We start from the raw sequence: 24,224 nt of genomic DNA, 5'->3' as shown, positions 1-24,224 counted from the left end.
CATAAAACTTATTTTCTGATTATAAGAATAATACATATTTGTTACAAAAGTTTTGGAGAAGATAAACGCTGCTGGGACTGCTGATTTCAGCTTCTAAAAAGGGTAACGAGAGGACTAGGGAGAACAATGGACAATTACTACTATTTTTTTTTTTTTTTGGCCAACCTATCAACGATGGCCCTCGTCCAGGTTTTCTCAGACTGCCAATGAGGAAGGAAATGTGCTTTCAGGGGGCCATCCTGTCCTTACTGAACACCCTTGGGGCCAAGGAGTGGCAGACACCACCCCCCCCACAGTGTGCACGTTTATGCAATGTGTCAGGTCTGCCCAGACACAATGGCCCCGGGGCCAGCCTGGTCACTGGAGGAGAGGGGCAGGATTTCCTCTGCCCCAGCTGGCCGAACAGTGCCTGGATAATGGTTCACTGTGCATTGTTCATGTCCTGGAAAGAAATGCCTCCTTAGGGGGCTGCTGTCAGGACTAATGACACTCTTATCAGTTAGTACGATCAGTGGCTCTGTGTAGGGGATGTGGGCATGGGATAGGGCCCCACAAAGCTCAACTCTCAGGTTCCGGCCAAGGGATGGAGCAGGACCCATGGTGGGAACAGACAAGAGTGGTCGGTAAGGAGGAATTACATTTTCTCCCTGGGCTGTCTCAGCCACTACAACATCAACAATTTCTCTCTGATGATTCTCAAAGCAACATCTCCAAATTTTCAATGGAAATTTTCCACAGTTCCACACGGAAGGTCCAACCACAGTCACACTAAGCATGTGCCCAGACCACAGTGCACTGTGGCTCTCTCTCTGCCCTCCTCGTTTTATTTGTGTTCCTATGCCCCAAGTCGAGCCCTCAGTAGAGGGGTAGGTAATCTGCTACACTCGACCCCTCACCTCTCTAACCCAACCTTCACTAGTGTCGTTAGTGATCTTCCCCGTCCTGATCACAGCAATTCTCCAGCCCCCCCAAACAGCACTTCCATGACCGAGTGCCCAACGTCCAAACCTCCTCCCAGGCCTCCATCTCGCCTCCTCTGCCTCTGACACTGCTCGTCCCCTACACACTCCCCAGCTCACGGCACTGACCATCCTCGCAAATACCATCGGGCTTCCTTACCCTTACCTCCGCTTATGCTGTCCCTTGGGCTGGAAAGCTCTTCTCTTAGTTCCTCTACTGAAATCCTCCTGCTACCACAAGTGCCACTTCCTCTGGAAAACCTTCCTTATTTTTCACAATCTTCCTCTGAGTTTCCAAAACGCTTTTCTTTGTACCTCTATTATAGTACTTCCTTTTGCCTCTTGTTAGAATCATTTGTTGCCCCTCAGGTACTACAATCTCCTGAGAGCAAGAATCAGCTATCATTTATTTCTGAAAAGGTTTATCAATATTTCCCTAAATGCAGTCAGTGATCACCTTTAACAGAATCACCTAGGACTCCGCAGATTTCCTTACCCCCAGACATACTAAATCCAGTGCAGGGAATCTGCATCTTAACAAGCTCCAGGGTCACTATTGGGCATGTAACGTTTCAGAAGCACTGTCCTACATTACTCAGGGCTTACGTACTGCTGGTACAATGCTCCACAAAGGTTCGCAGGGCCAACAACACGCCAGGGGCCACAGTGGACTAGACTTTGTGCTTTTCATAGAATCACAGAATGTCAGGGCCGAAAGACTTTATAGGAGGTATGACTGCTTCATTATTCAAATAATTAAAATAAAGGAAAAGACAGTTCAAAAATAATGTGCCTTCAGGTGAACTCTAAAACAGAAAGACTCACAATGACCAGATCAAGTAGAATAAGGAGGGAAAAGGATGTGTGAAGGGATCCTTTTCTGGGCCAGAGGTGGTTAGAAACACAGCTCAGGAATCTGCACAGCTTGTTCAGCTGCCTCACTCATACGATTACCAACATGTCTCCAATAACTAAGTGAAGAGAGGGGAGAACAAGGCATAAGCAGGGAAACTAGAAAGGTACAATAATCAAAGAAGGTAAGTTATGGTTATGATCAAGAAATAGGCATCTTAAGAAAAGATATAAGGAAAAACACAAAGACAATAATGTTGACATCAGTAACAAATAACTTCTCTGCCACTTTGGATGTGCCAGGAACTTTCCTACGCAGTATCTCTGCTCCCAAAGAACTTGGCAGTAGGTACTCTAATTCCCAGATAAGGACTACTGAGGAGGAAAACTGAGGTCTGCTTAAGGGAACTGGTTCGTTCAAGGACACACAGCTAGTTGGCACCAGAACCAGAACGGAGGCCCAAGTCTACCTGGCTCCACAGCCTGTGCTCTAGCTAATAACCCACAGTGGTTGTAACATGTGAGCCTGCAAATGATTAAAAATAATTCAATGGGTGCAAATGAAGGAATGAGAAAGAAGAAAAGAGTGAGGATACCAGAAATCAACAACAACAAAAAAACCCTACGATGGAAAATCTGACAGATGAATAAAAAGAAAGAGGGTAAACGAGGAAGACAACAGTTCAAGGTTAGTATATTTTATTTTAACGTAACTGTTTCTACATGTGATGCCATGTGTCTGGGCACACAACGGAAGCAACTGGGGTTAAGGAGGATTTCTCAAAACTGTATTTCAATGTTTATTCTTGGATTACTCTCCCTGTCCACGGTGTAATTACCACGGAGAGTTTGGGAGTGACTAGGAACAACCCAAAACCATATTACATTATAAAATAAAGGCACCCGTTTCCCCTAATCTTCATCTCAGAAACTGGACAACTCTTTCATATAAATCGTAGCCCTGCAACAATATTTAAAACCAAATGTTCTCTCACAGGAAGTTAATGGGAATCAGCTAATCAAACCAGTTTCCTTTTGAAGGACCTCTTGCCATGTAAAACTATAAAATCTTTAGTGATACAGTTTTACTGTATAATGAGGAAATTCTGAGAAAAATTGAAAGAAAAAAAGCCAAAGATGCATATGAAACTAGGCTATCTGCCAGATTCGTTATGTTATTTCTTTTCTTTTCTTTTTTTATTTTACAAATTAGCAGTGACTTACCAAATAATAGAAAAGACAAGAGAAAAAGAAGGCAGTAATATTTCAAAGCTATTTTTTCTCCAGTTTAGCATTTCCTCTTTTTCATCACCATATCCATCATCATTACTTAGGCACTTTCCCATTAAACAGAGATAAAAACAAAAATACAACACACTGTCATTCTGATAACACCCGGCCTTGACCCAGCATTCCACAGCTGGGTCCCTGAGGGAGTCAGGCAGCCCTGATTTCGCCCCTGCCCTGCTCCACCCCAGTGACCATGAATCAAAACGATCCCAGATCTTTAGGAGTCTTGAACCTTCAGCCTCTAGGGCTAAGGTCGCCAGGAGGGCCCTGCAGCCCCTGGAGGTAGTGACCCTGAAGAGGGAAGACTGCTTGCTTACACAATATGTTGCCAATACATCTCCAAAAGTTCAAAGCGCTTACAAAATTATTTCATTTAGAGAAAAGGAAACATCCTGACTCCAGCTGTCTAAGTAGGATCTGATAACTTGCCGCCCACAAATGCTGATCTTGTTCTAGTACATTTTCAGATGCTTGCCCTCCATGGTAATGTGAATGAGAACAAGGAGCAAGTAGAGACCGAGCTGTAGAACTAAGGCTTCGAATAAAACTGAAAACATCTTCACCTTTCTGCGCTTCTTTCGGTCACTAAAACTCATGGCCATCGAATCAGTTGCCGTAACGCGGAAGCCTCGTAGATTGCTCAGCTCTTTTTAGAACCTAAGGACCAAATGAGCCAACGTTTTAAGAATTTGATGAATACGTTCCACAAACGTGCTCCTTCCCTTTCAATCCTCCCTACACAGAACCAATGCTGCTGCCTCATTGAATTCAGCATCCTTCAGGTTCGTAATCCATTCTAAAACAAATCTCCATCTCCATGCTGAACTGAGTTAAACATTTTTAAAAATCTTTTCTTCTATGAATGAGCGTTCCAACTTCCTTAATCTCCTCCAAGACATCTGCTTTCTGATGAAACCCAGGAGTTTCTGACACTGGCGAGAACATTCCCTGTGTGGTCTTAAAAAAGCCATATGCATGGATTCCTCTTTCAATATGCACTCCAAATTTGGATAAAACCTTTCTTCGAGCTATTCGACATAATGTTCTATAAAAATGATCCAAGAGATGACACATTTTAAAGGGCCATACCTCGTTTACTGAAACATGACCAAGTATAAAATTCATACAAGAGAATTAAAAAACAGCATCATTTTTTTGGAAAGATTTGGGAATGACATTTAGGTTTATCCTAATAAAACAGCCAGCCTTTGCTGCCATCTAGAGGTAAAAACTATGTAGTGAAATCAGAGTTACAGAGAAAACAAAATGAACGTGCAGCATCAGTGGTGTAGAAACAAGGGCAGCCCTGTAACTTTTGGGCAGCTTGCAGCCCTGCCAGTGACCACTAACCCGTGTCACCCTGTCCTCACCAACACATTTCAGTGTAGCTTAGAGGAAACAAGTCTGAACAGTACTGTGTTCCATACCAGTTGGTTTATTGGACAGATTTTAGTTCTGAAGAACTGCACTGTGGAGCTCATTACAAATTCACATGCCCGTACCCCACTCCTAGACAATCCAAGTCTGTAGGTTCTGAGATGAGATCTGGGCATCTGCAGGGGTTTAAAGGCCCCACTGGTGGTTCTGACGAGCATCTAGGAAACCAGTGGGCAGTGGAGCCCTGGCCTTTCGGTGTCACACCCACACCCAGGCAGGCCCGAGTTCCAGGTGAAAGAAAACTTGAAGCTTACATCTGAAGGAGGTTCTGCTGTGACTGTTTCTCAAAGTGTGCCAGGCTGACGACCAGCGTCAGGTGAATCACCCTGACAGTTTATTAAAAATGTGGATTACTGGTAGTATTCATAGACAAATGAATTATAATTTCTAGAGGTAAAGCCCAGCAATCTACAAATAGGACCCCAACATAGATTTTTGTACACTAAATAGGAGGAACCAATCTAAATCTTGACAGAATTAAAGGACACCCCAGAAACCTACCTTGCAAAGGCTCTTATTAATGCTGTGGTCACAAGAGCAGCTGACTTGAGTTAGTCCGTCACTGATAGCTTGGACAATATGGTTGATGTTCACAGAAATGTTCTGATCTCTGAAGTGTTTCCTTCCTTTTTTATCCCTTAATATAACTTCGTGTTGCCTTTCCTAATTGTATACTTACTGTAGACAATGTAGAGAATACAGAAAATGTAAGAAAAATAAAAATCTGTAACTCCACTAACCAGAGTTAACCACTGATAGCACTGGTGTATGTCCTCCCGGTATTTTCTCTTCCAACGATCAAAGTTAAAGCATGTATAGTTTGTAATCCTGCTTTTAACATTTCGGAATAAACGCTTTTGTATATCTTCAAAAGCATCATTACTTAAAGACAGCATAATACTTTCATGTGATTATATGATGTAATTCATTTATTCCATCCTGACTATTGAAGTCTTAAACTGTGTCCATTTTTCATTGTTACAAATAATGCTAAAACAAATAGCCGTGTCTGTATTGCTGATGATGTCCTAGAAAAAAATTCTAACAAAATGAATGAGTCACAGGGTGGGTGTGAGTTTTAGGGATCTTGATACACACAACTAAACTACTCTCCTAATAATCACTGAGGCTGCCCATCTCACCAAACTTATACTGGGCACTGAGTTTTGTCATTTAAAAAAAACCACAGTAACAAATGCTTTGCTTATTTGAGAGGTAAAAACACTGAGCGAGCATTTCAGCATGAAGATGAGATCATGAGGTCAGGTTGAAAGGTAGGAATATCATTTATTAGGTTGGTGCAAAAGTAATTGAGGTTTAAAAGGTTAAAAATTGCAAAAACCGCAATTACCTTTGCACCAACCTAATAGATAAGGAGGAGGCTGAATCAGAGAATCAATATCTCATTTGCTATGTTGAGGATGAAGTACAAAAAAAAAAAAAAAAAAGTCAGTAAGAACACTAAAGCCCGGGTCTACTCCACCAATGCATAGAAAAGATTGACCAAATGTACCAAAACAAAGCATATTACCTATATAGTTGATCCTTAATTGAAAGACTCATATTTTCAGCTAAGTCTGTGTAGTGTTTACTTGAAAATCTAAATATGGTTGCTATAAAAGTTAGGGGGCAATTTCAATAAGTGAAGGTTTACTTGAAGAGATAAAGGCATTTCATTGCACTTTATCAGTACAAAATTCCTATAGAATGAAAAAAAATATAAGGATTCCTATAGAAACAGTATTAGAAATCTATGATGAAAACTATGAGGCATTTTTTAAAGATTTATATTTTTGAGCTCATAGCAAGGAAAGGAAGATGCAACTAAAGAGGGGGAAGTAATAATAACAATCTCTTGTGGATTATAATGGAAGAACTACAATTAGCTCAGACCTTTTTCCCATGTCTTTAGCAATAAGTATTCTTATCCAAGAGCATTTTTCCTGAATAAAATAAGCATATCTCTAAGTGAATATGAACTCAATGAAGTCTTCCTGCTTCACATTCCACAACCCTCTCCCAGTCCAAATCATTCAACCCGTCTGTGAGTCTTCTCTCACCCCTCCTGTGTTAGTAGTGAACAAATACCAATACACTTCTACTCCATAATGCGGCCCCCTTCCCCGCCAGCCCGTGTCCTTACGATCCCACAGGCCCACCCCCGCCACTCACACTATCTAAGAGTCAGTACAATTCTCTCTGTCGGGCTCCAGTCCACATTCCAAGTCCACCTCTCAAATACAACCTGACTTGAAGTCACTTCATTTCTCAACTGTGCCCGATTTCCTACCTCAGGGACATTGTCAAAAGTATTTCCTTACTCTGGACTAGCCTCGCATTCCTGCTGTTAAACGTCCAAAGTCTTTGGAAGCCCTTTCTTTCTTCATGAAGAAATTAACCTTCAGTTGAAATGAACCTTTCCCTGGCAGTCTCATGACCGTCTGAGATTAACTTGGGTCACTATTCTCGTGGATCTCCCACCACAGCACTGCGACTGCCAAAGAGCGAGAAGAATGACCTATTGGTCTCTGTATTTAGCACTACATAGACTGCTGAGCGCCATGCACATAGCACATGCTCAACACATGTTGGCAGAACTGCTTTACGGAAGACATTTTTTTCAGTCTGACAATCTTTAATCTCATGTGTCCCCAGAACCTAGTGCTGTCAAAGAGGACACATCCTCCAAGCTGACTCCATGTCCTGAACAATGTCTGCTTCCCCACCAACTGTACCACTGACTCCCTTCTGTTCTTCTGTTTAATTCAAGATCAAGGAGGCATGCAAGCAGAGAATCCCAACCCGGATCCCTACACCAAAACCTTCAGGCATCACTAAGCTGTCCCCTAAGGTTCCCCCGGGGCCTATGGATAAGCCTGTTCACCACACTGGCTATAGGAAGCTGCACATCATAAGGACTGTCACCTCCAACACCTACCTCCACATGGGAGGGAAAAGGTAAGTCATGCCACTGCACTGGCTGGATATGTTCACCCACAGAGATACCTGGAAAGCTGGTGTCACCACTATGGAAGGCCCAAGAGGAAAAGTCATCTCTCCAGGAAATGGCGAAGTAGCAAATTGACAGATGGTTTATCCACAGGTTGCTGGACCTGCTGGACCTACTGAAAGAGCAGCACATCTAAAATTATTTTACCTACATATGTGTAAATGCATATACACACAATCACAGGAAGACATACCCCCCAAATCCTTCCAATTCCTCATTCGACTTGTAATCCAAACCAAAGTTGGACTGTCATTACCCTGCGATAGGACTGAAATGACTGAAACAGTTCCAAAGTTCTCCGGTGAACCCAGAAGTAACCGTTCATTCCACAGATCTTTATTGAATCATACTCGTATTTTGCTAAGAAGATGTGCTAGCAAGAATTCTTAATCTGCGTCAAGAAAGTCATATTATTTCCATCAAAATGGCAGGACAGTTAAAATCATATTTAAGGTCTAAAACTATGATTTCTTTAGGAGCAGGAGAAAAAGTAAGTGGTAATTCTCCGTCACGAGGAGGAAAGGAACAAGAAAAATGAGTAATAGCTGAACACATCCTTCGTGTGGCCTACTTGACAATCGCTGGTGCAGGGAGCACATTTGGCTGCTGGCCTGTTTTTCAGGTCAGTTGTCCCCCTGTATACACGAGGCCATGAAATCATACTGCTAGGTTTGTAAGGCAAACCATTTTAGATTGGTACTGCTGCTTTCTATAGCAATCAGGACATTTGGGAGTCAGAGGTCACTGAGATCTTTTAGGGAGATATGAATCATTGTCCTGGGTGTCAAAAAAAGAAAGAAAAAAAAACCCCACAATTTATCATTTCAAAGGACATTCTTTAATCAACATCTCTTCCCTGAATCAATGCTATAGAAAAGTCAGTTGATTCAATAAAACTTGGCATCAGGAGACCCAAATTCCAACCCCAGGTTTTCACTCATTTGACAGAGCTTGGCATTCAGCAGTTGAGGCTTTGAGTTTCTCATATGTAAAACAGGAGACCTGAGTGATTCTTCAGGTCTCTTCCAGTTCTGGTAACCCAGGAATATGACCAACTGCAGAATGTTGAATTCAACCAGTCATCTACCAGGAAGGACTCAGTCCCCTGGCAGCAAGCTCAAGTAATTCTTTTCATCACACTGAAAACTCTCTCACTGAATCAAAAAAAAGATGTGTCTGTAATTCACTGTGGATGGAGTAACACAATGACGTTTTAAGAGAAGGCATTTTTGGGGGTCCACCCCGTTAGGAACTGTGCTCCTAACGCTGAAGTTGCCAGTTTGATTCCGATGTGGGCCAGTGAGCTGCGCCCTCTACAGCAAAGATTGTGAACAACGGCTCTCCCTGGAGCTGGGCTGCTGTGTGGGCTGTGGGCTACCGGTGGCTAGCGTGAGTGGCCGGCAGCCAGCGTGAGCTGCTGTGTGCTGCCGTGAGCCACCGTGTGTCGCTGTGAGTGGCCAGCAGCCATCGTGAGCAGCTGTGAGCTGCTGTGAGCGGCCAACCCATGACTGGCGACCGACTGCCTCAGCGGGGGGAGCACAAGGCTCATCATACCAGCATGGGCCAGGGAGCTGTGTTCTATACAACTAGACTGAGAAACAACGGCTTGCACCAGAAGGGGGAGAGGGGACGGAAGACAGGGGGAGAAAAAAGAAAAGAGAGAAGGCATTTTTGACATGAGAGACAGTTACATTTCACAAAGCTCCAGTCAGAAAGGAAAAAAATATGGAAGAGCACGAGCCAACGTTCTCTGTGATCCGACACGGAGAACTGAAGGCATGATGCTGGGAGAAACCCTCTTGGCTAACGACTGCTTCAGCAGAGCAGGAGCAAAGGAACACCGTTCTCCACACTCATCCATCGAGCCCGCTTCAGTGCACTGATGCGACTGTACAAATACCCGCGGGTCCACGCCAATTTCAAGGAGGAGGAGAAGGCATGGAAGCCTGGGCAGGATGGAGCCACACAAGCCAGAGAGGGATGATGTGCCACAGTCCCAGCAGGCAAGTGGCAGAGGGAGACGGTGGGGGAGGCCAGGTGAATCCAACATCTCAAGTGGAAAAGTCTAAGTTAAAGGAAAGCACTAAGGAAGTAGACTACAAAAGGTGATGAAGCTGTGACACCAAAAATAATACAAGAGAGATAGTTCAGAGAGAAATGCAGGGCAGTAGCAGGCAGATAGTGAAGTGAGAAAACATTGGGTCAGGAGACTAGAATTGTGCCTGACATAAGCAGGTAATGTTAGGTGAACAGAGAGGCTCTCGTTCCGAGATGACTGAACGAGAAAGAGAAGGGCTATTCGGTGAAGATATAAGTGAGAAAATGTGCTGGGATGACAGTGGTATACGATAGGATAAGGAGATGCAGTTATACTAGATGGCATCCAACACTGATAATTATACTAATAGAAAGAAAAAAACAAACCTAGACTTCCTATAGTGGAAACCAAACGGACTGAAAAGAAGCCTCCAACAGAAAAAGCAAGTACCAACGAGAGTCCCAGAAAAACAAAATACCCTGCGAACGTTTTACTTGGAAGAGGAGCACAAATTAGGTTTTATGTTAGTGATTCCAAGATTGTTTTCTCCTATGTCAGGAGACTCCCTCAAGCATATTTTCATGTCAAGTCGGCCTAAGTTCAACAGTAAGCAACAAAGGAGGGCTAAGATACTGTACAAAATACTAAAAAAGATAGAATAACAGTGATATTTCTATGGCAAGCAGCAGAAACCCATCTTTAGATGGTAATAGCTTTAATCCCATTATGAGAAAGGTCATTAAACGAACAAAGTCTATTTTAACAAAAGGATTACCAACCGAAACCATACTTATTTTAAGCAACACATAATACAACGAAAATACATAAGCAACTAAGAACTGGGAATACTATTTGGAGTTCAATAAAATGGTGTTGGGCCTATGACACAAATGAAATATAAAGAATCCTGCCTCTTGAGTATAATCCCATTTCTGCAGAAAGTTGGCCCCTCTGAAAAACAATGAAAGAAGCTGAATAATTCTAGAGTGACTTTATTTAAATTTTAAAAAGGAAGCAGATAAAAATTCAAGTGAATGAAAACCAACCCAATATGCAACAAAATTGTTAATAATGGATACTTTTATGCTGGAGTCTTTCCTCAGCCCTTCATTTATGTCAGCTTCAGTGATTTCAGAACTAATCTTGTAACTGAAATAATGTACCGGCACACCTTGGTTCACTGCGTTTCACTTTATTGCGCTTCACGGACGTTGAGTTTTTTTTTTTTACAAATCGAAGGCAAGACCCCCAAAGGCAAAAAGATCACGACTCACTTTATTGCAATACTTGCTTTATTGCAGTGGTCTGGAGCCAAACCAGCAATATCTTCGAGGTTTGCCTGTATCTGATTTTAACAGGAATGTGACTGATCTAATATATGACTGATAATTATGGAGTCACTGATGTAAAACACCACTCTATCTTGGGTATGTTTAAATTCCTTCTTCTTCTGGGGACATGTGACATACACCTTGGTGTTAGACTCTGAGTCTGGAGCAGGGGTCTGCAAACTGTGGCCTGAAGGCCAAATTCGGCCTACTGTTTGTGAGATGTGAAAATTACATGAAATTCCAATTTCATTGTCCATAGATAATTTTACCGGAAAACAGCCACACTCATTTGTTTCCATACATATTGTCTATGATTGCTTTTTTGCTACAATGTCAGAGTCAAATAGTTGCAACAGTAACTATCTGGCCAGCAAAGCCTCAAATATATACTATCTAACCTTTTACAAAAAAGTTCACTGACCTCTAGGCTAGTGTGAACTAGATTAACAAGGAACTCAGGGACAGGCGCTTAAGAAACACTAGCTAATTTTTAAAATCAATACTAGTAGTTTAAAAATTCAATTAAGAGTTCTATGAAAGCTGATGAAAATGGGGAAACTATATTTCAAGCTATTTGTGATGTCTTTAGCAAAATGTGTAATTCTACCAATGCACTAAAGTGTTCAACTGGAGAACATCAGATAAGAACATGTCAAAGGATTTGTGCCACACAATAATGTAATGTGTGACGGTTGAACCTGAGGGGGGAAATGGAAGTATTTCTAGGCCTTCCAAATTCCTGATATTTTTCAAGAGGTTCATAGACATTTAGCAGAACTACTATAGCAAAACTATTATATATATGTGTTGGAGAAAGATGTGTAAATGAGTACCTTTAAACATTCATAACCGTTGTCAAGAGTCACTTGTTTGATCATTTGCAATAATCATGGAAATTGTATACAGTAAAGTAAAAATAGCCTGTGAACGTTACCTGTAGGTCCATAGTTACAGTCTTCAAGTGGAAAAAAAATGACTAACAATGTAATGCTTGCTCTCTCTCCATTCTCCTTCCTCTCGCTTTTAAGATTTTATCCTGCCCATTTTTTGCCCCTGAACATCTGTCTTAAAATGTTACTTGCATTTTGATTGAACCACATCAATGTATAAATCCCGTAATGTAAGCAGATTATGTTTTTTTCCCTCTAATTCCATTAGGGTCTAAAATAGGCATGAGAGTTCAATAAATGATTTTTTAAATGACATGCCCTGAAGTTGATCTTTTATTGTACACTATCGACACCTACCGTAAATATTGCAAGTCTGAGTTTTATGTAGAGGTAATGCTTTAAAACATCTACTATGCATGGCTATCTATAGGTAAAATTAATAAAGACCTAACTTTGATGTGAGAATGGGAAAAAAAAAACCAAAAGCTGATTTATTCAGGTTTAAAGGAAAGATCCGAGGTATTCCCCTACTTCATTATTTCCAGAAGGAATTCAGCATAAAGCAATGTGATTTGAAGGAGATATTATAAAATATTACCAAAAAAAAAAATTCTACAATGCTCATTTCAGCAATCTCTCACAAAATGAACAATCACATTAATTCTAGGTGACAAAAGCTGTCACCTGCAGGAATTGTCGGCTCATTTACAAAGCAAAAGTCTGTTGTCCCCATTCAAAACATAATTTATAAAACTAAATCCAAATATGGTTAGAATAAAATGTCAGGCAGAGTTGTACAGCAAGGATTTCAAATGTAGTTTTGAAAGAGAAAGGCAGCATCTGCCAAATCTGTCAAAAGCCTCGGCAGGATTTTGACAACCCTTCCAGTAGACCGAGTTTCTTTGGATGTGGAACTCCTACGTTGAGGTCTCTAAAATGTGGCCATAAGACATTAACAATTAATTGCTTAATGAACAAATACTTAATGAGTGTATACCCAGGTACTACCCTAAGCCCTGAGGATACAGCAAAGAACAAGATAAACAAACCGCTGCTCATCTGGAGCTTCCTTTCCAGTGTGAGGAGACTGTCATCATTTAACAAGGAAAAAACAGTGGGTGCTAAGTGCTCTGCTGAGAATTACCCTAACGTGATAATGTAATAGAACTAGATGACCAGGGAGTGATTCTCTACTGGTGATGTTTGAATTGAGGTCTTAATGTTAAGACCTCATTCGGAATTCAGGCTAGCCATTCGGAATTCAGAAGGACAGCTCAGAAAGAAAAAGAAACAGCTCTTGCAAAAGGCTGAAACAGAATGAACTTGGCCTGTTGAGAGACAGAAGGAAGGATGGTGTGGCCGGCCCGTGTAAACTAGAGGGGAGGAAGTAGTAAGATTCCGGGCCTGGCAAGTAATCTGGGTTTTATTGTGTGTCAGGGGGAAACCACTGGAAGGTTTAGGCAGGAATATGATCTGATTTCTCTTTTAAAAGGATCACCCTGGCTGCTGAGTGAAGAGCAGCCCACAGAGGGACAGAAAGTGGGAGCCCTATGAGGAGCTTACTGCAATGGCTAAGGATACAGAGGATGATAACGTACTCTGACGGACTTAACAAAGAGGAAAAATGGGGGGGGGAGTTTTAAGATATGTTTTGGAGGTACAGACAAGACTTGATAGATCAGATGTGAGGGGTGAAGGCAATCAATGAATGAACAAATCAGGATATTCCTAGGCCTTTGTTTGTGAAACGGGGTACTTGGTGATTTAATTTACTGAGATAGGGAAGTCAGGAGAAAAACTTGCTTTGGGAAAAATTCAGTAGTTGGGTCTCATTTGCATTTGACATTCCCATGGAATAATTAGACTTCGAGAAGACCGCCAAGCATGTAAGCCTTGTGCTCTAGGATCAAGTTTGAATTCCTGGCCAAGAAAAGGCTCTGGAAGTCCAATGCTACAACCTGCTTATGGGCATACGAGTACTCAGTGTTCTTTAGAAGAGTAAACTTTGGGAGACAAAGGGTTAACGGACACACTTCGATAACAATCATATATAAAAACAGAAGGGTTTATAAGCTATGAGCCTCGTTAAATTGATAAAGGATTGTTGTTTTAGAGATGAGATTCTTACCATTGATAATTAGGATAATTACGTATGAGAAATTTAAGCGCACCGCCTGGTTTCAGATTGCCTGCAAAAGAATGACAGCCTTCCCACTTACCAAGTGAATAATATTGGGCAAATCACTTAACCATTTAGTACCTCGATTTCCTCATCTATAAAATGGGAATAACAATAGTTAACTACCTCATGGTGTACTGATGAAGATTAAATGAGCTAGTACATGTAAAGCAATCACAACAGTTATCTGTCACATAGTCGGCACTCAACAAATTCAAGTTAGTATTATCTGCGGTCTCCCACTTCAGTTTTCTAGTTAAATGCTTGGTAAGAGATGATATCAAAGATTCAGAATGACTTCGAGAAGCATATGAAAAACTCTCCTAAAAGAAGTGGAGGCTAAGAGTTTTGCAGATTGCTAAGACTGTCCTTTGAAAAAGTAAGCTATATATTTGCCAGTCCTTCCTAAGTGTTATCTCCAGGCCTGACCCAACCCTGAAACTCCAGACCCCGGTGCCTACTGGACACTTGACTTGGTAATTTAATAGGCATGTTATTGGAATAAAAAGGGGAAACAACCAGTGTTCTCTTCAGTTAATGAATGACAAGGCGACCACCTCCAACCGTAGAAACTCTCAGCTCTGCTCCATTAGTCATGAAATCCATGGAGTGAATGACATTCTCTCACTTTTCAGCTTCACACTGAGAGTCAAGTACATGAAATCTCAGGCATTGTATATGCTCACTTTAGCATTAATGTATTGCAAATCATGATTCTACTGCATGTATTGTTTACTACAAATCAGTTCAAATAACTTCCCAAGGTAGACAGGGAATAGGAAAATAAGGGAAATAAAATATTAGATGCCACTAGATGACTGACTCCCAGTCTCTGGCGCCTGAGGCAAACTGGGCTGCACACTCCTCAGCAGAGGCAGCTCTCAGCTGTCTTATCCTGAGCCATGACACCACTCACCACCAACGATGTCAGCAATAGGGTGATCAGACGTATCAGGTGGACCAGGAAAGTGCCAGCAAAATTCTAAATAGCATGGCCTTCCACTTTCAAAAGTGTCTAGATGGATGAGAAATTATATGTGTACTTCTGTATATGATCACCAAGAGCTTTGCAGAATCTTGCAGTGCATACACGCTCATTCAGCTAATTATCTAACAAACGCCAACCAAGTGCCAGGTCCCACACTGGACTCTAGTACAATGTAGGATTGTAATAAAAATGAGAGGTCTTGAAGAGCCATAAGATATAGGTAAGAGGGGTCACATGTTGATCAACAGCTTCAGTAAGAGTCTCTGAGTTACATCCCATTGTAAGAAAACAGGAGAACAGCAATAACATAGCACATTTCCTTAGACACACAATAGATAGCTGCATACACTAGACAGGTGTCACACATAGTGTAAAACCAACAAGTATTTGTTGAATAAATGACTAAAATGCTCCATTACATTGCCACCATAGGTGTAAACTGGGAACAGGTGATAAGGAAAGATGTTTATTTTTATAGGCTAGTAGCATAATACACAACAGGAACAAAAGCATTATTACAACTACCTTTCCTTTCTCTGACTTAAGGCACTATTTCTCCTCTCACCTTCCAAACAAATCATAAGTCACACCTTTTAGGCTGATCTTCCCCCATTAATGTAGGAAGAATCAGGAAATCTGAATTGGTTCAGCTGTGATTTCTTCCAAATTAGAAATGTTATACAGATCAGTTAGGCAAATTACCAGTAAATAATCAATGAAGATTATTGCTCTTTAAGAAGCGTATATGCTCACTTTACTTAAACGAAGTTTACCGAGCAAAGGACTCTGACAAATTTAATGCTAGCGATTTTCAAAGCTTAGTGTTACAGCTAGAGGGAATCTAAAAGTAGGGTGATACTGGGAACTCCAACATATTATCTCGATGGAGATCCCGACAACTTACATGAAGGAGGCTGTCACGCTTTAAAGTCCTAGATTCAATGTTTACAATGGTTGGTGGGTAAAACCCTTAAAAAGATAACCTCTAATGAGCCCTCATTTTACAGATCAACATAGTGAGGTCCAGAGAAGCCATGTAGTAATAGTGGGGAAAGTGTGATTTAGAAAGTCAGGTGCACATGACTAACCCCCTCCCAGACCTCTTGCATGCTGTGTGTTCCTAAGAACATTATTTAACTTTTCTCAGTTTCTCATCTATAAAAATGAATGAAACACTTACCTTTTAAGGAGGCAGGAGGCAGAACTAGAACCAAGACAGGATCCCCTTCACTAGTCAAAACAAATTCAGTTATATCTTAAATGGCCTCTATCCTTGAATCATACCGTAAAATACAGCTTTTAACCCAAAACTGTGTTACAGGGAGAGGGGTTATTAAAGTAAAGACGGGAGGGACACTGCAGCCTACAAAGAAAGATACATGTGTCTTCAAGCAGAGATACAGTTGCTAGAAACAAAGTTGCAAAAGAGTCAGGAAGTTTAATCAAGGAAGTCATTATTTTGGCTACCTTTTAAAAAATGACATCTGCTTAGTTTGTACCTGAAGGCCGCTCCTGGGGAAACAATGCTATAGTAGAATTTTGTTGTTTTTAATGGATATTTCACAACTCATATTTCAAGGTTAATGTTTGCAGCAAATACAGAGGGTGTCAAAAAATGTATACACATTTTAAGAAAGGAAAAAACTGTGTTAAAATTGTAATTCTCAATACATATTGATAACAAAAGATGAATACAAGTCTGCATTTGACTTCTGCAATTAAAAGAGGTGCTCAAAGAATAATTTTAGTAACAGTTTTTTCCTTTCTTATAATGTGTATACATATTTTTGGCACCTTCTGTATGTATCAAGTGTCGATCATGTGCAGGGACCTGTGGACTATAGAGACATGAATCAGACTTGGCTTTGTCCTAAAAAATCTCAGAAGCCAGCAGAGAAGAGAGGCAGACTTTGAAGAGTGATAAAGAACATAATTGTATATTAAGCTTGTGGGACTTAAAAAGTTCAAGGCCAGACCTACGGTGAGGAGTTACTTCATGTTATCTCCTCAAGGATAAGATGTCCACTGCATTGGTAGTGGGTACACAGAGCATGGTAAACATTGTGGGAATTGTGTTAACTGAATTCCAGTCTTGTTTCTTGACACCAACTAGTTGGTGTGCAAGTGACTTGACATCTTTAGGTCTCATGCCCATCATGTGTAAAATGCGTGAGTTTCATACAGATGATCTCTAAACCTGTTTAGGCTCTAGTAGCCCAAATTACATGATGATGATGATGATAATAGCAAGAAAAACTATAGTTTGTTCACCACGCACATTATGTGCCAAGCACTGTGCTAAAAGTGCATCTTCATTTAATCTTCACTACAACCTTATGAAATTAGCATTATTATTATCCTTATTTCACACATGAGGAAAGAAAAAACAAGGTGAATCGGTAGTAGAGGGCTGGAGTCACGATTTGAACAGAAGTCGACTGAACCTAATCCAGGAGTTATTCTTAACCACTACGCCCAAACTGTCTGTCATCACGAAAACTGTCTTCTCCATTAGGAAAAAAGGAAAAGAAAAAGAGAGCTTGGCAAAGGCTCCTTCCTGACTGGCGGGGGAAGATCTGAGGGAGCATCCCATTCGTCTGCTTCACGTGTTAGGAAGCCTCTCGCACCACATCTTCGGCGATGCTCGCCTGCTCCCACAGCTGTGCGCACCACAGCTGGACTGAACGGGTGACGGCCAGGGGCGGGCGGGGGCTGAGGCGCTCGGACGGGCTCGGGGCGGCGGGGATGGGGGTGGGGGCAGGAGCGCGGGCGGAGTGGGTACCTGGGCTGCTGGCCGCTCGGGCCGGCCGGTCCTCCCACCAATCGTCTCCAAGATCGTCTGCCATCTCCACGCGGGACTCGACGTGGGCGGATCACTAGGGAAAGGCGGCTGGCGGCGGGGACTCGCGCTGTCCCTTAGCCCCGGGTCCGAGATCCAACACGCGGAGCCTTTTCTCAGACAGCGTCGCCTCCGCCCCGCAGCGATGACGTCAGAGCCTCCGCCCCGCCTCTCGCAGATTCCACACCTGTGCTCCTGGCCAGGCTCCGTCGGGAGACTCAAAATAAATCCTCACAAAAGCATCAAGACAGGAAGAACACATAAACAAACAAACGAAAAAGGTTATTACGGTTTTAAATAAGTTTTTAAAAAACTTGATGGTGAGGTTTTATTTTTTTGCTGAAAAGATATTGTCGAAAGTGCGGAACAGGATGCTAAGACAAGTCTTCTCTGTTCAGTTTCAAAGAACTTGAGCCGCGGGACCGGACCCGAGCACGTGGGTGTGTTTTCGTTTGTGTGTCAGTGTTTGGGCGTCCTTGTACAACTGTGTTTGTACAGTTTGCTCCCATAAAATGTGCACAAGAGCTCCTGACCATAAATATAGGGTCTTTGTTGTAATGTGGGTACTGCTGCATTTATATGATATGAGTAAAGACCATGATTGGACCGGAACGGCTCGCCCACAAAGACTCGAGTTGTCGGGAGAGTTTAGAATCCACTCTTCCCACACCCCTTTCAGTTGTGTTACCCCACCACCCCGGTTTTGGGAAACAAGGGAAAAAGAAGGGCGCCTAGTGCTACCTAACTATAGGGATGAGACCTACAATGCTGCTTGTCTCACTCTCAAGGTGAAGTGGCAGAGATGATCCAGGAAAACCCGCTGGGCGCCGAGGGCTGGGCCAGCAGTAAAGTAAGTGGGGACGTTATGTTTCAGGACGATCTTCGTACACAGTGGTATAAAATCATAGGAAAAAAAGTTGTAAATACACGCAATGTGCCTGGTACTATACTTGCAATAGTGGTTTAAAGATGTATAGGATATGAGCTCGCCTTCCAGATATCACCAACTTTTATTCAAGTCTAAACTAATGATAGGATATATCTTCAGAAATGATAAAGACCAGGAATCTTAATCTGAAGAGGATAGGATTAGTCAGTTATATGTGAAAAAGTACCCCAGGTAACGATCAGAAGCAGAGTAATTGCCAGTCAAGGATCCTTGACATGTAGGGGATCTGTGGTGTTCCACAGACCATGGTGTTTCTAGGGGCAAGAGACTCAGAAGCTAATGAGGATATTGATTGATTTACATAACAACAAACAGAAACAACACAATCAAGAACTGGTGAGCACTTCATAAGTTACATAGATGTTTAATCACTATGTTGTTCACTTGAAACTAATATAATATTGTATGTCAACTATCATTGAAAATTTTTTTTAATTATTTAAAAAAACAAAAACTGGTGAGCCGGAGGCAGATGTCAACTGCCAAAGGGAAAAGCATAATCTCTGGACCTGTTCTGATATGAGCCAGTTCGTAGACCCAGAACCCATTGAGTAAGGGGAATATTGATCCCTGTGAGGAACTTCTCCTCAACACCACCAATATATACAATGTATACTCATACCTTTTCCAACAGAACCTATATCCATTTTTCAGAGTAATTGTATACTGGGAAAATGGAGAATGTCCAGCTCTTTCAAGGGATATTGGATATAGGGTGAACCTACATTGATGCAAGGAATCCAAACTGCCACCAAAACTTCCTGTTAAGTGGGGCATACAAGGGCCAAATAGAATCCTGGCCCAAATCTCTTTCATGGTGGCTCCAATGGATCCATCAACTTATGGTCATCTCTCCAGTTGCTGAGTGCATAATTGATATGGATATACTCAGCAGATGGTAGAACCATCACATTGACCCTCTGACCTATATAAGGGTCTTATTAATATAAGACCCAGTCTTATTTTAATATAATATTTTAATATAAGACCGGGTCTAATATAATATAATGTAATATAATATAATTAATATAATATAATACAATATAATACCGTGTCTTATATTAATTTTTGCTCCAAAAGACGCATTAGAACTAATTGTCCCGCTAGGTCTTATTTTCGGGGAAACACGATAATCAAATGGCATCTTCAATCATAGAGGCTGTAGCAGGTATAGCTTTGGTTGAACCAATTAACACAGCCTCTAGTACTTGCTATGTGATTTTAATCTGGCAGATGTGTGCTCTTCATATTCAGTTCCCATCGGGAGAGAAGATTAAAAGCAGTTTGCATTCACTTGGGAAGATTCAGTTCATATTCACTCAAAGCTGTGAAAGCTTTCCTATGTACACTCTCAAGCCTAGTTAACTCTCCTGCTCTTTGTCATAATGTAGCTCAAAAGGACTTTGATTATCTGACCTTCTTCAAAACATCATACTGTACCATTTTATTAATGACATAGTATTTAATTGGATGTGGGGAGCAGGAAATGGCAAGTGCTGGGTGCCCTAGTAAAATACACGCACGCCAAAGGGTGAGAGATAAATTACAGATGTTCAGGGGCCTGCCACAATGATCACATTTGTAGGAGTCTGGATATCTGAGGCATGGCTTGGTATCCCTCTCAAGGTAAAGGAAAAGTTACTGTATCTTTCATCTCCCATCACTAAGAAATAGAAATAATATTTTGTGCACTTCTTTGGACTGTACAGATAGCCTTTGCCATACTTGGAAATATTAATACTTTTCTAACTCATTTACCAAGTGAGTCAAAAGGCTGCCAGTTTTGAGTATGGTCAAGAGAAGAGGGGGCTTGGCAGCATGTCCAGGCTGTGACACAAGCTGCTTTTCTACTCTGTTCATAATGATGTGCTAGATCCCAAGGTGCTAGGTGATAGGTAATGATGCTGTGTGGGGTCTGGCAGGACCTAAAAAGAGACTCACAGCACAGACTCCTAGGGTTCTAGGGTAAGGCCATGATTACTACAGCCAAACCTTTCAGAAAGCACCTGCTAACATGATACTGAGCTCTAGTAGAAACTGAGCATTTGACCACAGAATATCAAATGGTTATATGACCAGAGCTGCCCTTCAAGATGTGGGTTTTGTAAGATCAGGTGTGCACAGCAAGAGTCCACTGAACAATAGAAACAGTACACAGGAGAGCACACGTAAACAAGTCCAGAACAGATAGCCCACATCTCCATGTCTGCTGTACTCCTCAGCTCATACCGTTGGCCTTGTGATGTGTTCCTGATGACCAGCTGATGATGGAGGAGAATACTCAAGACGAGTTCGGGCTTGTATGTTGGTAGAGCTGAAAATGGACTGCTATTGCACTACGGTCCCATTCGGGGAGTGGCCCTAATGACAGTAGTGAAAAGAATGCTCTAGTGGGCAGAGCTTCACAACATACATTTAGTCATCATCTTTGAGTGGAGAGAGAAGTAATCTGAGATAAGGATAAACATAGTCTTGAACAATAGGGAATGGTTTGTTTGAGTAGGTCAAGGGCCTATAAGATATAATATTTGAAAGTCAATAGAAAAAGAGATCTGGGAAGAGACACGTGAAGAGACCTAAGGGAGTGGGCAAAAGTGTATGGATCTTTGCCCCAGGTCTAGGTCCACCAGTGATTTTCTACCACAGACGAGACATTGAACAACCACGTGGACATATGGCAGATTGTGTTTCCCACGTGGACATGTGGCAGATTGGTGGCCTCCAATATATCCTATCCTGTATACTCTTCTTACAATGTGACTTTGGCATTCCTCCCATTGAGTGGTGAGGTCTGCATTTCCTCTCCTTGAACCTGGGCAAACCGTTATCATCTCAACCAATAGAATATGGTAACAAGGATATTCCGTGAACTCTGAGGCTTGATCTTAAAAAGTCAGTACGTTTCCACGTTGGTACCTCAGGATGCTCACTTGGAAACCAGGCATGATGCTGTGAGAAAATCCAACGTAGCCCACACAGAGAAATGACATGGAAAGAACATAGGCGGGTATTCTGGCGCGCAGCCCAGTTCAGTGGTCTCAGCTGACAACCAGCATCAACAGCTAGGCCTGTAAAATGAAGATGCCTCCACATGATGGTCGGCCCCAGTTATTGATTCATCCCCAGGTGTGGTTCCAGATATGTCGGAGGAGAAACTATCTCTACTCTGTCCTCTCCGAATTCCTGACCCACTGAATTCATGTAGGTCAGAAAAAAACCCTGCTTGTGGAACTGCTGTTTCCCCGCTGGCCGTGAGAGGGAGCAGTTGTTCCTTGGGGACCTGCCAGTTGCTGAAACCATGCTCACTTCCCTTCTCCTAAGCAAATCTGGGTGGCAGTGAATTTTCCCCGTCTCCCCACAGGGCCTGGTGAGGTCAGATGACTGAAGTAAAACTTGCTTTTGTGTATCTCATCTCTTGCATATGTATGGAGTCTGGAGAGATCTCTTCATTTAGAGGAAGCAACACCTGATCTTTAACTTCACCTTTGGAACTAGACAATTGGCATGTAGATTGCATGCTTGTGCTTGAAGAACAGAGGAATTTCATTCTCCCTTGCACTTTGGGGTGATGGGGTGAAGATGGAGTGCCTGGCAGACGGGTCTTACAGCCCCTAGAAGGTAACATCCACTGAAGTAGAGGAGGACTGGTAAGCGGCAGTGCCCACGGTGGTCTGCAGAGTCTCCGTGGGAGAGGCTGGGACGTGGTTTCTGACCCACCATGGTGTGTTGCTTAGATGTTTTCCTTACCCATTTGATAAATACAGTGGTGAACGTGAGGGTAAGGGCAGCTGCTGGAGATCATTTCTAATTACCTTCTACATCATGGGCTTATTAACAGGTGGTTTTCCCCTTAGTGTTTATTTTTTAAATTGTGGCAAAACAAACATAAAATTTACCATCTTAACAATTTTCTACCTGTACAGTTCATTTGCATTAAATGCATTCACATCCCCACCACCCAGGTCCAGAATTCTCTTTATCTTGTGAAATGGAAATTCTATACCCATTAAGCAATAACTCCCCATTCCCACCCCCACCCCAGCTCCTGGCCACCACCCTTCTACTTTCTGTCTATGAATTTGACTAGGTACCTTAGCAAATGGAATCATACAATATTTGTCCTTTTGTAATTGGCTTATTTCTCTTAGCATTATGCCCTTCAGGGTCATCCACGTTGTAACATGTGTCAGAATGTTCTTTTTTTAAAAGGCTGACTAATATTCCATGGTATGTATAGATCGCATTTTGTTTATCGAGTCATTCATTGATGGACAGCTGTGTTGCTTCCACCTTTTAGGTATTGTGACTAATGTTGCTATGAACAGTAATGGACGAGTAGCCGTTTGAGTCCCTGCTTTCAAGTCTTTGGGGTATATACCCAGAAGTGGAAATGCTGGATCATTTGGTCATTCTGTTTTTAATTTTTTGAGGAACCTCCGTACTGTTTTTCATAGTAGTTGCCCAGTTTCACATTCCCACAAGCTGTGCAATTCCAATTTCTCCACATCCTTGCTAGCACTTATTTTCTGTTTTTATTTTATTTTATTTTATTTTTTTAAATAGTAGCCATTCTAATGGGTGTGAGGTGACCCCTTTAGTTTTGAAAGCCATGTATATTTGCTCTCATATCTCCTAAGGGGTAGGGACATCTCTATCACATTTGTCAATATAGTCTTCTGGTAGCTGGCTGCTTCTATTGTAAGGCCAGTAACTGAGAAATAACTGAGAAAGCAGTGGCTTTCTCTTTTGAGGCAATCTAGTGTTCTGAACTCTCACTGGCAGTTGTTTGCTTAGACAGCTGAGAACTTTTACCTCCCGCCTTGAGGCAATACAGTGTAATAGCTCAGAGCGTGGACCGTGAAGCCAGATACCTGGGTTAAAATCCTGGCATTGTCACTTGTTAAATCTTGGACAAGTGACTATGCCTCCGTTTCTTCAGCTTTAAAATGGAGCTAATAATAGAGTTATGAGTAGTAACTAAATGAATACATAAAAACACTTACAGCAGTTTCTAGTACAGAGTTGATGCTCAGTAAATGGTAATAGCAATTGTCAAGCCTCCATACCACACCCTACCCCGTCATCCACCCTTCTAACTACTGTAGAAGGTGGTTACTATAGCACTTACTATTTAACAGGTGCAAAACTAAAGTTTAGAGAGGTTAAGTAATTGACTAAAGATGACATAGCTGGTAAAAAGAGGAGCTGAGATTTGTTCTCTGTGTTTGACCCCAGAGCCCTCTCCTAACATGTTCTATATTGGTGACTCTGGTTTGGCAGAACAAATGACAATGACAGCATTGTTTCTGGTGAGGAAAGGCAACTATTATTAGTAGTAGGCAGTTGGAGATTGGTCAACGTTCCATTAACTTTCCCCATGGTGTGTCTCATCCCACAAATGAAGAGCAGATGCAAACCACTGCTGCCAGCTACTCACTTGTCAGATGAGAACTGAGTTGGCC

At 41.9% G+C, this 24,224-nt stretch overlaps 2 protein-coding genes across 4 annotated transcripts in view; one reads left to right on the top strand and one right to left on the bottom strand.

Annotated features, from left to right (window-relative positions):
* Positions 1 to 8,355, top strand: part of FILIP1L (filamin A interacting protein 1 like) — a 104,595-nt gene extending 96,240 nt beyond the window's left edge. The window contains exon 5 of the mRNA XM_033125707.1: positions 7,309 to 8,355. Coding sequence (XP_032981598.1) covers positions 7,309 to 7,500 — 192 coding nt within the window. The 3' untranslated portion in view covers positions 7,501 to 8,355. The remainder of the gene's footprint in view (positions 1 to 7,308) is intronic.
* The window catches only part of CMSS1 (cms1 ribosomal small subunit homolog), a 335,684-nt gene extending 317,728 nt beyond the window's left edge, over positions 1 to 17,956 (bottom strand). For all 3 annotated transcript variants that reach the window (XM_033125717.1, XM_033125730.1, XM_033125724.1), the window contains exon 1: positions 17,757 to 17,956. Coding sequence is in view for 1 of the 3 variants with exons in the window: in XM_033125724.1 (XP_032981615.1) it covers positions 17,757 to 17,820 (64 nt within the window). In the remaining 2 variants the exon portion in view is untranslated. The remainder of the gene's footprint in view (positions 1 to 17,756) is intronic.
* Positions 17,957 to 24,224: the final 6,268 nt, after the last annotated feature.

Source organism: Rhinolophus ferrumequinum, chromosome 2 (genome assembly GCF_004115265.2).
Source record: "Rhinolophus ferrumequinum isolate MPI-CBG mRhiFer1 chromosome 2, mRhiFer1_v1.p, whole genome shotgun sequence".
NCBI lineage: Eukaryota > Metazoa > Chordata > Mammalia > Chiroptera > Rhinolophidae > Rhinolophus > Rhinolophus ferrumequinum.
The sequence above is the reverse complement of the archived record's forward strand: the minus strand, read 5'-3'. Positions and strand labels throughout refer to the sequence as shown.